Source organism: Teleopsis dalmanni, chromosome 1, assembly GCF_002237135.1.
Source record: "Teleopsis dalmanni isolate 2A chromosome 1, ASM223713v2, whole genome shotgun sequence".
NCBI classification, from domain to species: Eukaryota; Metazoa; Arthropoda; class Insecta; order Diptera; family Diopsidae; genus Teleopsis; species Teleopsis dalmanni.
Genome location: NC_051846.1, coordinates 208,786,626 through 208,804,904, shown reverse-complemented (window position 1 = coordinate 208,804,904; position 18,279 = coordinate 208,786,626). Strand labels below are relative to the sequence as shown.

The 18,279-nt window shown below is 29.6% G+C and overlaps 1 protein-coding gene across 1 annotated transcript; it reads left to right on the top strand.

Annotated features, from left to right (window-relative positions):
• The first annotated feature begins 15,418 nt into the window (after nt 1–15,418).
• Nucleotides 15,419–18,273, top strand: LOC119671629 (ubiquitin carboxyl-terminal hydrolase MINDY-3 homolog). Its single transcript, XM_038082356.1, has 7 exons — nt 15,419–15,719; nt 15,892–16,025; nt 16,099–16,461; nt 16,661–16,952; nt 17,024–17,183; nt 17,255–17,414; nt 18,092–18,273. Exons 1-7 carry the CDS (start codon nt 15,581–15,583, stop codon nt 18,236–18,238), a joined length of 1,395 nt encoding a protein of 464 aa, XP_037938284.1. The 5' UTR covers nt 15,419–15,580; the 3' UTR covers nt 18,239–18,273.
• The last annotated feature ends 6 nt before the right edge of the window (nt 18,274–18,279 follow it).

Genomic DNA, 18,279 nt, shown 5'->3' with positions numbered 1-18,279 from the left:
ATAGGTCTCTTCTGGCCGCAGTACCGGCTGTTGGGCAATTTTAACGTCTACTCTTTAATAAGTGTTATTTAGAATACATATAGAGTAGAAAAGTATAGAGTTCTGCGCTAGAGAAGAGGATCATTGCAACTATAATAGAAAATGTATTATGTATTTAAGATAGTTGTAGCACATAGTGGGTGGGATCGTTTTACTTTGCTTAATAATAAAATCCCTGATATTCTACCATATTCGATATTAACATTTATAAGAGATAAAAATATCAATTTGATTTTCAGGTAATAATTTTTCTTAACATAGAAATAAACATAGCAATTGTATCTATGTAAAGATTAACAATTATCGGTTTTGATATGACTAAACTTCTCATGTATTTTATGGGAAGTGTCCATAGCACATACTTTCCATTTAAGTATGTGATACTTTCTTTTTATGTGAAGCGTAGAATCTCTGTTATGTGGAGCTTATATTGAATATAGAACCTTTCGGATTTCACCTAAGTCTCAGTTGGACAATATTGTTATTTGATCTTCTTAGAGCGTGCTCTATTAGGCCTTATTTTTTTTAATTTAGCCTGTCTGATTGATGTTTGATATTTTTGGGGCCACTAAATCCAGACAATTCTTTGTACAGATTGTCTTAAAGTATGTCTGAATTTTGATTTCAATCGTTATGGAGCTCTTCCATGTTGGTATTGACCGCATATCTACGGCCGTATATCTATTTCTACACCACTTTGCCTACTCAACACCAACATGTATTGTTTATTTTAAGTTAACTGATAATTCTAACCTTTAATATTTTCATTGCAATGCAACAATCAATACGAAAAAATGCGAAAAGGTGACTCACCAACGGAAGTCAATACTATAAAAAAGGAACGTGCCGATTTCAACTTGAGTTAATTTTAGCTTAAAAAAATTTGTACTTGAATGCGAAATTATCTTAGCCAACTTCATTATCTAGCTATGAAAAATTCTTCTATTATTTGCCAACTTCAGGAATTTAATTAGTGGAAAAAGGTAATTCACTACTGTAAACATTAAATTGTAACAAAAAATTTAATTACCTTTTATTTGGTTAATAAAATAACAAATTAAGAGCTGTTGACGTTATGCAAATAATTATTTTACCGCTTAAATCCAGTTAAACTCTTCGTATGCCCCTCATCCATTCGAATGAGATTTAATTATTTACAAAACTTAAAATACAAAACGTCAGAAACAAGTCGCGCAAACACCTGAGCTCACACGCTTCCATATACGCACCCATGTACAGCAGCCATGGAAGGCACTGTAACGTCTGTTGACTTAAAACTAATTAGAATAGTAAACGTGGAAGCAGTCTCACAGATAACAGATTCTGAGTTTCGTTTAAGCACAACAAACTAAACAACAACAACAAAATGTTTAGAAAACGAAAGTACGTTTCGGGTGCAGAAAGAAGACACCCGTCGTAGAAAGAAAGCATAGAGCACATTTGACATTTGACTTACCGGATCTGTTCGACTCTCTTCAAGCAACTTCAGTTTCATGTCTTCTGCTTTGGCGTCTGGTGCTGCTGCCTCGGAATTGCTGTGTTGGTTGTCGTAATAGAAACGTGAAGTTATTTGACCACATTCGCAGGTGTACTGACCAGTCAATGTGGTCAAGAATAGCACTACGAAAATGCACTTTGTTGCTTCTGTGCTGGGCATATTTGGTTATAGTTTTTGTTTTCGCTTCTTAAGTTGGAGTTTCTTGATATCACAGATTTTTTCAGCTTTTATTTGTTATGTTGGATGTGTTGATGTTATGTCTTTTATCTTATGTTTACCAGAGACTTACGCTGTCGCTTATGTTTTGCTGTTAAATAGTGACGTTTGTTTTTATCTATTCTTTAAGATTCCTTAAGTACACAACTGAAATATATATATTAGAAAAAGGGCACATTAGGTTAGCGTTTCAAAAGTGCATTAACTTCTAAAAGCAAATAAACCGAAAATAAAGTTAGTAGAGCACTTGGCACTTGGCACTTGGCTTATGTATTCCTTCAACGGGTGCTAAGATGTCATAGTTTTGATTTTCTTATTTCTGTTTATATTTTTTTAAAATTATATGTCTAATTAATTGAACAGAATTTATTTAAAGATTAGTAAAAGCAATTTTTTATAACCATTTTTAACTGAAAAATGGACTAACTCGTAAATAGGAAAATAAGTACTATTATTTCAAAGAATCAATCAGTTTATCAATTTCGTCTTAACAATTCGGGAAAATCTACATTAATAGTTCACGAACATTGTTAAAAATGTCTATGTAATAACTTTTCATTACTTTGTAAATGCTAACATTAATTTAGAATTCAAATTAAGTTTAGAATCTCCGATTATTTTAAACGTATCATAAGATCAGAATAAAAGCAAACTTTCCTGCACCTTCTCAAATCTTTGAGATCATTTACTCAAATAACAAAATCATACCCTAAAGATATCATACTGCTTATGAATTCTCCTACAGAATAGAATTCGTGTCAATAATGAACTGAACCCTTTCATTTCACTCAGCGTACAGTCAGTGTTTAACTTAAGTTCAGTCTATGTCGAAAAACATAAGTAGTCAATTGCATTCATCTTCCTTTATTTTAAAGGTCACTACAGTTTTAAGTTGATAATTAGGCAAAATTAGTGCCGCCGATATTCAATAATAGAGATCTAGATAAATCTACACTGAGAGCAGCTATTACTGCCTTATGGTGAATTACATAGTAGACAATAAAAATGGAGTTCCATCCTAATATTAATTGTCACATATTTATTGTATCAATGGTGGAAAGGCGTAAAGGGATAGATTCTCCCTTGACAATATAATCTACAGTTAATAACAACCATACAATTTTGATATATTGTATTCTTGTTTTATAATATTTTGATATATGTAATTGATAAATGAAACTGAAGAAACAATGGCAAATATTATTAGCTATAAATAAAGACAGAAGAGTTAGTTTCAGTATTTGATCAAAAAGTAACTTTAAGTAGGAATCTTGAAAGCAGCATCAATCCGCCAGAAGCAAGGATACCTATTTCACTTTTTGCTGTACATACTTTGCTCATAAGATGTAGAGAACAACCACCGTAGGTAACCCGTTATTTAATAAGGTCGGGGAGACTCTATTTAAGCGATTAGTCTACACAAACAAACATACAAAAACTTGATAACGGGGATGTGGTATCAAAACGGTGTGAAAGCGCTTATTGAGTTCACGAACTGAATCATCAAAAGTGATTACCCCGATGAATAACGTAAGACCTATTTATTTCCGATCACCAATATGTTATATGTATTAATATATTATTAACTATGATCAACCAATATATGTATTAATATATTATTATCAACTACAAAATTTAAAATTGTACTAATAAAGAAAGAAGCTAACTTTCAAGGCTTTAGTTCATAACTTATATAAAAAATCGTACATTTAGTATTGAAAGCTCATTACCCTTTTTTAAGTTACTAACTCTGTTTACATGTACAGCATGTCTTTAGTTGACTAATATACTTTCGATGGTTATCAGTCCACAAGTGTAGACATTACTCAATAATATTTCATTTCATTGAAATTAGTTCAATGATAAAAGAACTCGTTTTATCTGACATTGATACCACATTCGGTTATCTAATTGATAGGAGTATGAGTACAGATTAAATTATTTGATTTCTGAAGTTTTGCTCCATTAACAACATTAATATCTTTTTACACAATTTTTATGTCAGGTATTTCAATATTACGTGACTAAAGTAAAATAAATGAAAATCCAGCCAAAATGACTACTTTTCAATCATTTTCTTAATATAAAACTGGACTTCTAAAATAATATGTCACTTAGTAAGCCTCAATAATTTTCTTAATATATTCATATATCTCAAAATAACACCTTTAGTAGTTTTATTGCTGTTTTAAGAGTATATAACTGGACTTCTAAAATAATAATATATCACTTAGTAAGCCTCATTACTGGCTAACTATTCCAATAATTGAGTAGCAGAAAGCACTGTGACTACAATAGCTCTATTATGCATATTTGATACTAAACCATGTATATTTAGTTTTCCTTTAAATTTTAGCAGAGTTTGGGGTTTGTTATTGTATCGGAGGTATTGTTATGAAGGTACGTATATCAAAGCCACATATAATTATTATTATTAAAAGAAGGGACCGTGCACTGCGACCTAAAAGATTTATTGTGCCCCTTAGTTAGATTTGAGTATAGAGCCTATCTTTCCTAGTTTTGGATCCTTATGATCCATGAAATACCCTCCTAGGTGTTTCTTTTGCTTGTGCATCAGTGCCAGACACTCTCCAAGCACATGGTATGCAGTTTCTCTCTTTTATCTACAGTATCTGCAGTCTGAGTTGGATTGATGTCCTAACTTCGATAGGTGATTATTCAATCTACAGTCACATAAGTGGTAAAGCGCACTCTGAGATTTCGATGTTGATTTCATAGAAAACCCAGACATCAGTGAAGTAGTGTATCAACCTATTTAAGTGACACTACAGTTGCCAACATCTGTAAAGTAAGGAAAGAATTCTCTTCTCTTTTATCTCACAACATTTTTATATTATATTATTTTAAGATAATAATTTTCAAATGATAGTGGTCAACATTTCGGAGCATTCCGAACTTGAGACAGATACAGCTGTTTCAGTGCAATTACTCTTCGATTTGCAAATTAATGAAAACAATTTTATGTGGGAAAAGTGTTCACGTAATATACAAAATAATAATATATTTGTGTAGCTTTTTTATTAGCTAAGACTGCTATAGACTTCGAAAATAATTTGAAGTTAAAAAAATTATAAATATTATTCGCAATCAGAGTTACGTAGGCAGAGTAGTTTCGACCTCGAGCAGTACTTTTAAGCAACCTAACTGAATGGAAATACATACACTCAAAAGCAGTAATTCGTAAATAGTCTAACTATTTTTATAGACTATAGCCATAAAATTCACAATTAATTAATTGTAATAATAATATAATAATATATAATTGTATAGTGATGTGTTTTAAGGTATGCATTCACATAAATAAATATTGACAGCAATGCTTGCTTCTCGCTCGGAATAATAATTATTTATTATTTTAAGTGTCTTTAACAATATTTATCACTTTAGAGTGTGATTCATAAATCTTATAAATATTTGTTAAAATATGTGGAAACGTATGTGAGTTACAGATACTTTTATGGAAGAGACAGCCACTTCTAAAATTATTATCACGAAGAATTTCATTGATAGTTGCTGTCATTTTCATATTTGTTTACTCATTCAAAACTGTTATCACACCCCCTAGAATCTGTGATAAGAAATATTACAACATATTTCATTGCAAATATTTTTTATTGCTTTACTTATTAATAAATTTTAAAAAACATACGAGTATGAATATAAAACGTATAGAATTGCAATTGTGCGTTTAATTATGAACTAAATTTTATTCACCGAACATGTGAAATGTCAGGCTCTAATCTGTGACTTTCCACAACATTTGTTATTACTTTTGAATTGTTTTGATTTATATTATTTATTTTATTCAATTTGTTGTTGAAGATTCATACAACACTAATGTTTACTTATAGCACATAAATAAAATACATATAAATAGCTATATAACTTGAATAGATTTTACTTTAAATTTGAATAACAAGTTACATTTCGACCCAAAACTATTGGTGTTTTGTACATCAAATTTAACGAGAACGACACAGTATATAAGGAAATAATCTAGGCATGGTACTATATAGTAATTGACAAGCCAATCACATATTAAGAAAACTCTAGTTAAGACCAAATAGAACTTGGAGCTGCAAATCCAATATTCTGCACAATAATGATTAGTCCGTGGAACAGAGCTCAAGATAGCTCAAAAACAAAAAGAAAAACATAATGTATTGGCATAACAAAGATAATGAGACCCGCAGCAACACTGGAGGTATTGCTAGAATGTGAAGCACATAGTGGTATCTCAAGCAATTATAATAAAGGTTGAAGGAAATAAAAGAGCGACTGGAATATCAAAAGAGTTAAGAAAGGAAGAAACATCTTGCGACCTGTTAGATTGCCATCATGACAAGCTGTTGGATTTAGAGAAACGATTTGAAATTAAACACCAGAAGAGAATTGGGCATTAAATAAGGAATGCCTATTCTTTTTAACAAGGCACTATCGTATGGCAGACTGACAAGTCAAGAAAGTGAAAGTGAAATTGAGAAGGAAGTATTTAGGTTAACAATCAAATATACAAAAATCATAGCAAAATATTTAATTATTTTCAAGCGGAAATACTTGGCATCGAAATATGCGTATAGTTTAATCTTTACAATGCTTACAAATGCGGAAGATAGCCGTAAATCGGAGAGTCAAAAATAAACTTGATTCCAAGTTAAAAACAGCTATCTTAAATCAGCTAGGTACGGACAACAAAGTCAGCCTTAACTGAATTCATAAGCAAGCAAGGATCCAGGTAAGTCAGCGTTGTTTCGAGGAGTCACCATGGTAATAGAACGTGCCTGAAACGTATTGGAACATAGGCTAGGTATGTGAAAGAATCCCAATGGTTCAAAAGAAACAATAGAGACAGAGACTGTTTGAGACAGAGACCGTTATGGGTTTTAGGCAATTGAATTGTTATATGACTATAATAGCAAAATATTTATATTATGTATTGGTTTATATAAAAACAGATTAACATAAGAATGTTATTTTACGACTATTGACCGGACACTACTACAAAAATTTAAATTTCAAGTACTTTTTTGGCAGACAATACATTTACATTGTCAATCACTTTCACTATAAACATTTTTCAAGATATTTAAAGTGAAACTCATCTATATAAAAAATATAGGATACTTTTTGAACAAAATATATCTATATCAAAATATATATATAAGTTTAAAAGGTTTAAAACTTTTTAAATCTGATCAGAGAAAAGTTGAACTAAAACTAGACATACTGGGACCAGAATTACGCTAACCTCCCATATAGTTTGTCTCTATTTTATAAGATATGTTATTTCTGCGGTAAATGAGAGGAATGGAGACTGCCAAAGTGAAGAGCTTCGGTTTTATGTGAATGCTTCATGAACATATAATATAATAATTTATTATCAGCTATTCAAGTTAATATTATTATTTTTTTATTATCTTAATTAATATTTTATGTTATTTAGTATTTTAAATTCACAATTTATACCAGTAAGTAAAGAAGACATTATGGTAAAGGTCTCTAATTGTACTGATTTATGAAGTAGTATCTCTGAAATAATGTTAAGCTTTTATTTATAGATGAACTTGACTTGTAATGATAAATACTATAAATCATTTGTTAGAGTTTGTTATGTGATTTTGAGACTATTGCAAAGTTGTAAATGCATATAAAAATATATGTATATATGTGAATGAATGAATTCTATTAAGCTTACAAATACAAAATTAATTTCAATATTTTGTTCTATGTTTAGTTTTAGTATATATGCATTTTCTTTATGATTTTCAGTATGTATTTATATCATTTGTTATCAGTTGGGTGTGAGTAAAACGCACTGACCTATAATAACAATATTTGTTTGTTACTCACAAATATGAGCTGCTGCCATAATACTTGCTATATGCAAAACATTATTGAAGGAAGTTGAGATAACTGCAATTCGTTCATTACAAACTGTGTCTGGGTTAGAAGTTAACTATTTAATGTTCAAATACCATTGTAAAGCCCCAACACTGACATATTCAATTGATGAAAAAAATATATAATTGCAGCGGAAAATTTGTATTGATCAAGTGTCTGCCTTAAACAGTTTTGCATACGCACAATTCGAAGTTAATTTCAAGTATAAGCAAAAGTTTTAATTGCCACAATTGCAATTTTATTGACAGAGGAAACAACAAATGTTCCAGTGTTGCTTCCAATTAACGCATGACACTCCGCAGATGCAGATACCAGTACATCCGAAAACACATTCAAAGGAATACATTGATACGGGCCCAGACGTCATTGCAGTGCTCGTACACTCGCGCACACAGAAATACTCGTAATATAAACCAGAACTTGAAATTGCCAAGCCCTTTTTGCCAACGGAACAGCAGTTCAGTGCAAATTAAAATGAAATCTTTTTGTAAAATAAAATATTGATTTCAATCATTCAGGAAAGTAATAGTTACATATACTTAATTTAATATATTTTGCTGGTCTAGATCAACGTATCAATTCAAGCAAACCCTAGTTCACGCCTTCAAGAAAAAATACATATTCTTATGACTAAAGTGATCTATCAGTAATGATATTAAATGCCACTAAGACCGATTTTAGATAAGAAGTTGAATTCGATTAGCAGCGAATGACACTTTATTCCAATATTGTTTATTCACTATACTAGTATGCAGCTCTGCATTGGCATGCAACATTCAATAGGACAATGCTCAGGAACCAAATAGTAAGGTCTTATAATTTTAAAATATTCATGAGGTAGTGATAAACAATAATCTAGTCAAGGTGGAGAGAGGGTTTTGAAGAAACTTCGAGTTAAAAAAGAGTATAAGTGCGTAAGTGCACTAGCTCAAAAACAGCTTCAATATAATGAGGTAGTTCGAGAACTATTTTTCATTTCAGTTCTCAAGTTTTCGATAGTTTTTTCGTGAGATTGCTGATTAATCAGATTGCTAATATCAAAATCATCTTCCCGAAAGATTATAAGCTAAATGGATAAGTCAGAAGAATCTTATAAACTTTAACTGTACTTTGTACTTTGAAAACAATAAGATAGCCAGAAATTATAGTGAAACTCTTATTTATAATCTATGAAATTATAGTGAAATCTCTGAGATATCACTAAGTTTGATTTTAACGCAAAAGAAACTATCCGATAGCTTATACTTAATGTCAGAATACACAAGCTTTACTCTAAATGTGTTTATATGACTTTTAAAGCACTTTAAAGCACTAATCCATTTAAATTGAAAATACTAAGAAGATAATAACGTCAGTATTCATCTTATGTGGATTTAATTAACATATATTTAGAGAAAAATTGAAAAACCGATGAGTGTATAATAACTAGATTTGTTCTTAAATATAAAATAAAATATAAAGCAAAATTGGAAATCCCATGAAGTTAGAAGACAGGTTATGAAAACTCAAATCTTTGCTCCAGTTATGATTAAGAGGGAATTAGAACCATTCTAAATAAATTTAGGAAGGTTTATATTTATATACAAAAATCCAAATCTTACACCATTTACTTGATAGATAGAAACTAAATATTGTGATATCTCTGCTATACTTTTCTCTTTAAGCAAATATACTTAAATACATTAATAAACACCGACTCAATCAATTTAGCAGATATATCTTATCATTTAACAGGGAATAAAGGCCTCGTTTCAAATATGCGACAGTACAATTTTCCAGTGTAGGTTTTTCCAATTAGTTATATTTATATAATGTAATTTAATTTCAACAATTCTGCTAAAATCTTCAATACATCAAATCGCAAATTACTAAAATATCAATTATTAACGTTGTGTAATTCTTAAGATATTTTCAATTTTAAAAAAAATTACTTACATATTTATAGTCGTTCAACGTCACAGTAATTACGTTGTTTAATTCATTCAGATAAAAACTATAACTCATCTTATATCTGGTATAAAGTTATACCATTATACGAGTTATAGTTATATACCTTTATATGCTTGGTATTGATAATCTTGTGGTTTTGACAATGCATTCCTATCTCTTAAGAAGAATTGATCTTAGGAATGCACTCTCATTTAAATTAAGAAGAATTATAAAATATGAAAATAAAGTAAAAATTATTGCAACTATCTGGAAAGCAAATAAATGGACGACATATATCCACCTCTAAACGATTATGAATTCATTTGAAAAGTATAAATTGTCTATAATTTAAGTGAGTGTAAATATCAGTGCAAATATCGTTACTAAAATTGCGGGGAACACCTTAGCAATTCATAGATTTATATCAGTCCTACTTGTTATTCGATGTACATATTTACATGTACTGAAAAATTACTGGTAGTAGTTTCATGGGCGTAACTGCAAATATGTTACTTAATAACAGAAAAGGTTAGAGAATTAATAAAAAGTGTTTTTAATAGTTAGGGTAAAGTTGATTAAGTAATTAAATACCAAGTAATTAGTGTTCTATTTATAAAAAATTTAATATAAATTTATAAAAAAAACTTTGAAATTGTGATCATTAAAAAAATTTAATAAACTGAATACAAAAAATTTTAAATAAGAAAATATCGAGACAGAGCTAATAAATATGTATAGTAGTGAAAATAAATAGCATGTGTTTCAATAAAAAAAATTTAAAAACTATAACTAAATTTAAAATATTCATAAATGCATCCATATACAATAAATTTTAGGTACTACCGTTCTCCCCACTGAAAGATAAAAGTTTTAGCAGTACATGTGCAGGAAAACAAAAAGGCCCATTAAACGGGTTTAAGCTGTACTGCAGGTGTGAGTACTTTTATTAATTATATAAAAATATTTTTAATATTATTTTATAATACATATTTCAAACTTGAATAAAGCAAGTAAAGCAAGTAAGGCAAAGATATTTTTGTAGTTATATCTTTTTAAAATATTTCTTTTGTATATTCAGAAATAACCCATTGGTTCTTAAAACTTTTATTTATTTAATTGTTCGTATTTAATTTTTAAACATTATTTTTTAATGTTATGTGTTGTAAAATTATTCATACATATATTCTAATCTATTCTAATTCTATTCTAATAAGTTAAGAGGGCGCCTGCCGATACAATTATTAACAGTTCCTATCGGAGATATATACTGCCCATTATTATTAAATTATTACAAGTGTGAAAAAAGTACAACAATACCTATTACTGAAACAAGTCATTATGGTCTGAAATATTACCTTCATAAATTATAATCATCTGTAAATCCGGAATGCCTCGAAGATGAGGAAACTACCATACATATTCTTTGTGTCTCTCCAGCTTTAATAACGCTCAGAAGAAAGTGGTTTCATATGCAATTTCTGTCACCAGAACATATAAAGACCTCTTCTCTAGACTTAGTTCTGAACTTTGTTCACAAAGCTTTAAGGGGCTTTGTGTAATCAATAGTGAAATTGGTACAATAAGACTCTTCTGGCAGCAGTACCGGCTGTTGGGTGATTTCACTTTTAAACTTTTAATAATAATAATCAGTTGCTTCTATTAATAATGAAGATAACTTAAAAAATATAATTTTTAATCAGAACAACAATTGTAAGAACATAATTATTATTATAGAAAAAAATATTAGTAATACCGACACCGAATTAGTCGGTTATACTAAAATAAATACATAAATAATTTATTATTGTTAACAATTTAAAATGCGAGGAGCAACTCGATATGAAAAGTTATTATTATAATCTTTAATCTTTTTTCAGTTTAATTATAAATCATAGCAGTTAGTCAAAATTAGTATCTTAAATGAGTTCTCGAAAGGGGCGAATAAGTAGTCTACAATATATACTCGTGAGGAAAAATAAGTTTGCGCTAAGGTTTTTTTTTTCATACCAGAGAAAGAAATACAGAATATCTGTAAGGATTATTGCGAAATCGAAATTTTTGCATGATTATTCAGATTAAGATTAATTGAAAAGATGCAGGTAAAAGCTTATACTGATTTAACTGTTTCTATATTAAAATATATATTTTCACTTTATTTTTTTTGCTTTATTTCATTTACATTTTGTTATAAATTTGTTGACATTACGTTTAAGATGTAATTATTATTATATTTTAGTACTGAGATATAGAACGCATACTCTTAGTAACAAAATAGCAATCGATTTGCAAAGACGTGAACTCTGATTTTCAACTCTGACAAAAAGTTCGATGAGCTGAAAAGTTAAATTCTTTAGTTCTTAAGACGATGTAGTGCTACAATAGAAAAGCTTAACAATGTTTAATTAAAATAACCACTTCATATTCAGTATACAATTATACTTAATTCTTTATCAACTGCGGATATAGTAACTCCATAGAGTGAAAACCTAACGCGAGTTTCATCCCACACCTAACTTAGCATTGACATTCACTTAAACCTTATTGCTCTCTGTATATATGGCTTAGAAAAATGTATCTATATAAATAGTAATATGTATCAAGTTTTTTTTTAATTTCTTTCGCTCTCTGTTTATAGGAATAGAATTCCGGGGTGTGTTGTTAAAGGGTTCACAATAAAACTTTCGATGCTTTTCACACGATTTGAGAAACGCACTTAATTGTTTATAAATTCCTTCAATTGTAATCTTGTGAAAATATTTTATTTGTTTATAACTTCAAGTTTCATTTTCTTTAAGTTATTTTAAGTTTTATTTATTTTTAACTTTTTTTATTTTATTTTATTATATTTCCCGTAATTAAAATTCACTTGTGATTTATTGGATTCAGAAAGTTAACAACTTTACAATAATTACAAGCTTCAGTGATTTATCAAACAACAAATAACAGATTCTAGTTTAGTTGACTAGATTTCTATCAGTTACGCATACACACTTATATATACTCATATATTTATATATACATATGTATATACTAATTTTTATATACTAAAATTAAACGACTTTAATTAGTTATGCACAGGTGATTTTTTTTTTAATTCAAAATATTTTTTTGTATAAAATTTATTCATTTAATTGTATTCGACGTTTTTAGCTACTCGTTTAAGCGCGTTTATTTGAATTTTTACTACTTTTATTTGAATTAAAAATTTTATTTGCTCTAAATTGCTGCAAAAACACACTCGAAGTCAACAACAAAACAGTTTAAACGACTTGTTTAAATAAATGGTTAAGAAAAAAAGTATTTAGGCACAAACAAAATATTTTGAAAACTTTTTAAAAGGTCGGCGAGAATTTTTTTAATTTATTCACTTTGAATTTTTTTTTATTAAAATGCATAAACACGTACCAATTTCATAATTTTTTTTTTAAATATGTAAGTTTTTAATGATGCTTAATCACAATTCATATTTAAAAACTTACGAATTTTTTTTAATTATATGAAAACAATTAAATTATATTTTTGCACTTTATTTATTAACCAATTTCCTCCACACAACACTTAATAACCTCACCTCAACGAAGTTTTATTTACTACTGTTATGACTCCACTGTAATATTTTATTTATATTTGTTTTTATACTGTCTTTTTAAAGAATTTTATCGGAGCACATTGAGTGAAAAACATAGAAACGTTTGTCGATGTTTTTAAGTACAAGCGAAAGAGTAACGAGCAGCTGTTGCGTGCTCTTCACAATTCGCTCTTCAGTGGATCAGCATCCATTCAAACAAAATTGTTTGTGTAAATTTGCACATGAAGTTGTTAATCAATCGGTTTGTAAAGGAATTTTCTTGTTCGTTTTTCGGTATTTTTTTTATTTTTTCTTTGCGGTAGTTTCGCTCCTGTCTGTCTGTTCGTTTGTTTATTATTAAACTTGTGCTTGTTTATAAAAAAATGGTAGAGTACACAAAGCCATGATCCAGACATAAGCGAGTACGCAAGCAGCCTGTATTGCATTGCATTCGTTGCAGAGGGAATGACGGCAAAAAAAGTAATAAGCACAGTAAAAATTAAAGAAATTCTGTTCAATAGAAAACGCACATTGTGTGAGGTCTTCAATTTGTTGTTATTAATTGCGGTTTAAATCGGATGGTACATTTTCATTTTAGATGGCTCTATAAAGAGCAGAAAAAGTGCATTTTTCTGTTAATTGTAGAACAGTTCGTTAATTTTGGTAAATTATTGTTAATCGGAAATATGTGACGTAAATAGTTAGCGTTTACTCTGACTAGACTTTGGCAAGATTGTCGAATACACTTTCATTTTTTCACTTATAAATACTTATTTTTGTTTGAAGACAAATTTGAAAATATGTTTCAAATTTTGTTTTGAAAATTTTGTCACACATAAAAATATATACCACAATATAGCCAATGTATATATCAAGTAAAGGTACACTTACTTGATAAGTACGTGATATGTAATTCATTTAGAGATGGTGCATGACCATTAAGTTACGTTCCAACTAATTGGATTTTAACAAGATTTTTCACTATATTTGTATACAAATTTTTGTTTGGAAACAAAATTCGAAAATATTGTATATTTGAGTTCGAATTTAAAAATCTAATTAGATCTAGTGTGGGCGGCGAGAAAAGAGAACATTTTCTGTCAATGTCATTATAATACAAACCAAAAACTGAACAATATTAATATATTTACTTTCTTTAACCGAAGGTCGACTAAGCTTTAGAAACAGAACGTACAAATGCCAGGACATTGTTTGTAAACTGATTACAATATTCCTACATATTTGTTAAGTAATACACCTGACATTGTGTCAAGTGTATCCCCGAAATTTTGCCAGTACAAACTTCTAAATGCTCTCAATGTACGGAAATAAAAAACTAGTAATAACTAGTATATACTCGAAATATTGGAAACCACTTATTGATTCTCTTTATTGGTTAATTAAAAAGGAAAACATAGCTTGCTAAGTATCATGGAGTTAAGGATAATGATGCCGTATAACTTAAAAGTTAAGATGCTATTTTATTTCGAAGTCTCAACAGATTCGGAGAATTGAACACAGCAATTGTATCACTCTAAAGAAGTATTCATTACTTTCAAAATTATGTTCTCTGCAACTAAAAATATTAAACAATTATTGTTAAAGAGACTTGAACGATATGTGTTTCTACATTTTGTTCGTTTTTCCAATTAGCCAAACTATCGAAAAAGCAATATCAATTCGATGTTCAACATTTTCTTTGACACTGACCGCGATTAGTTTTGAAGAAAACTCAACATTTCGATACCTAAATTATATATGTTTTGCGTTACATTATATAGCAACTTTATATAAGCACCACCGTTTTGTATATATGTTTACAAAATGGTCCTGTTAATATGTTATTATGAATGTAATATTTTATTACTTCTCCTCTTTAATTCATTATATATATAATTCTATTGGATTTCGTACAAATTAATTATATCGCATACTAATCAATTGGATTTGGCCTTGAAACAAATATCAAAGACAACCCTGCGTTTTTTTATAACAAGCCTGGTGTTATGAATCGGCTATAATTCTAATTACATTGCATTCAACATAAGCCAAATCATAATTATTACTATATTTAATAATATATGTTACATATCAAGATATAAGAATCAGTTTAAAAGTGATTTCATTATAATTCCATATAAATAATATATTTCATTTTTAATATTTACTCTGCTGACCTTGCTTAATATAATCGTTATACAACACTAAAAAGGGAAATTTTTGAAATATCCCATAACCTACGAACTTGTCAGAAAATTGCACAAATAAATAACAAAATCTACTGAAAAACTTCTATAAAGTAGCGTATGTGCTAATAATTTTAAATAAAATAAGTAGTTATTTATGTTGTAAAATAAAAAAGTAATTTAGATACGTGCTTAAGGCATTGAAGTAAAACGCGCTTAACAATGGGCGAGAATTGCGCGAAAGGTGCAACGCAGAAAATAATTGAAAACAAGGATGCCGATACCAGAGAATTAAACGAGATTTGCAATTTATTATGGGGACCAAGTATACGAAGGGATGTCTTTAGTAGATGGTCGCAAGGTGGGTGGAAATGGGTTAATGTTGCATATATGCACTAGTTGCAAGCTGTGGGGGTGTTTCAACTAAATTACTTGCAAGCGCGTAGTAATCATGCACCACCGCATGCATGTACCGAATTTTGTAAAGTTTTTATTCTACTGGTGGCAATTCATAATTTCATTTCAATTTTCAGGCTTCGTATTTAGTGAAGTTGAACCTTCAGCATTAGTACAAAAACAAGGTGGTCCTTGCGCTGTGATTGCACCTGTGCAAGCTTTTTTAATAAAAATTCTTATTATGGATACGCCGGGTCATTCCTTGAAAGATGTAAATGTTACATATAACATAACAATTTTATATTACACATTAATGTACAATATATTATTTTTAATGATTCCAGCTGACAGATGACAAATGCAAAAAGCTGCTGATAAAGGCGCTGTGTAATATTCTGCAAAAATGTAAAGCGCAAAAACAGAGAATCGTGTATCTGCCGCAGGATTCATTTCAAACAGAAGCCAAAGAAACATGTAATGCTAATACAGTCGTTAATGTTGACAACCAAGACGCTTGTACGACAGCTAAAGGAGAGGCAGATAAAGTAGCGGCTGCTGAGCTGTCACCTGAGCAATTTCATAATCAAATTCAGGTGCTTAATTTTCGAACGGTGGAAGAAGTGGAAATGTATTACACTGAAAACTTTCATGTGCTGTCGGCACAATTTGGCGTACTGCTATTTATGTATACTGTGTTATTAACAAAGGTATTATTTCATAAAAAAAAGAAATTCATACAGTGGAGATCGGTTTTTAAGGTGTTGACTGTAAATAATCAAGAAAAAGAGCAATGAACAAGTTAAGAATGGTACATGCTATTGTAAGTTAATTTGTTTTAGTTTGGCAGGTCCCACTGTATTCTCTTTCTGTTATAAATAAGTATATTAAACACGAACTATTTCACAGGGTATAGATAACGTGAATTCTGAGCTCTCCGACACATCAGAACCGCTCATACATAACACTTACGGCTATGGTTCACAGGCTTTAATAAATTTAATGTTAACTGGTCGAGCAGTTGCACATGTTTGGGACAACGATCAGGATGTTGGTGGTTTGAAACTACGGGGCATTAATGAACAAAGCGATATTGGTTTCATAACGTTGATGGAACAAATGCGTTATTGCACTGTAGGTTCGTTTTATAAAAATCCATGTAATCCAGTTTGGGTTATGGGCTCCGAAACGCACTTGACTGGTTCGTAAAAGACTTAAAATTTATTCTTAATACTTTAAAAATTCTAATAAAAATTAATATTTATATTACAGTGTTATTTAGTACTGAAAAGAGGCTGGTTTCGCCGGAAACTCCTTCAGAAATAGCGAGGCGAGTTTTTAAATCGTTCGATCCTGACGGCAACAATTTTATAGCTGCGCCTGTATTGCAAGATGTAATGGCAACGTTGGATTTGGTTAGTGAACAGGAATAGTATGTTTATTTTCACTATTTAGTAGAAGAGTTAGTAAAAAACTTTACATCTATCGCATATCTTTTCATAGTGTGGAAATAATGCAAAAACGTTTAGACCCTGAAGGATTGGGGATAATACTTTTAAATGCATTTATGGATGAATTCTTTCCACGGGAAAAACGTTCTACACCAGATACATTTGATTTAATGCACTATAATGGTATACCAGGTTCAAATGAAGGAAACAAGGTTTGTCTTTATTATTTTCTTAAAGTATACATGTACTTGGTCTTGGGGGTTGTAGTTGAAGAATTTCTATTTAATAGTTTAACTTTTGTTGGATATTAATGTGAACTAGAGTTAAAATATTGCTGTTATTGTCCTATTAGTAGTGAGTCACACTTGCCGAATGTCAGTACTTATGCCTTTAATTATTAGTTATACTTTTGTGATAGATTAAGCACTTAATGCTTGCGTGAGTGAAGTAGGGCAATTCATATGCAGTTTACATTTTTTAATATATAACTAATCACATTAGTGAATGATATTGGGTGCGTTTTGTGATGCCTTCTCTTAAATAGATATAGATGCTAAAAATAATTTTTAATAACACATAATTGTATTATATATAATTATATATGTTATTTTGAGTATATTAATTTACTACTAATTTATTTTAATTATATGAGTTTTATAGGTGGGGCTTGTTTTAAATGTTTTAGCTTATTATGGTTATCTTTGGGGATCCACTTAGGTTTGTCAGTTATTATTATTATCTGTTATCATTTTTGAATATTTAGGATGTTACAATCACATAACTGATATTTATCAAAAATAAAAGAGAGTACATAAATTTTTGCTCCACAACTATTTTAAAATGATACTCATTCCTCGTTATTATTAAACTTTTCACTTCTTTATTATAGGTACGCTATTACAGGGGATCTGCCATTTTACTTGAAAGCGATTTAAAATCGGTTTGTGTGTCGAATCCCATGATGACATGCTTACAAACGAAATGGCCAAATATTGAAATAAACTGGCACGATATGCGAATACCATCACTAAATTGACCTAACCACGCATTACCAACATCAACCAATAGATTAACAAC

Bases quoted from the DNA above. Each gene is read 5' to 3' on its own strand.
- LOC119671629 (XM_038082356.1), top strand. From the start codon at position 15,581: ATGGGCGAGAATTGCGCGAAAGGTGCAACGCAGAAAATAATTGAAAAC. The intron at 17,184-17,254 runs GTATGTTTATTT...ATCTTTTCATAG, and splicing joins TTGGTTAGTGAACAGGAATA to TGTGGAAATAATGCAAAAAC. The intron at 17,415-18,091 runs GTTTGTCTTTAT...TCTTTATTATAG, and splicing joins GTTCAAATGAAGGAAACAAG to GTACGCTATTACAGGGGATC.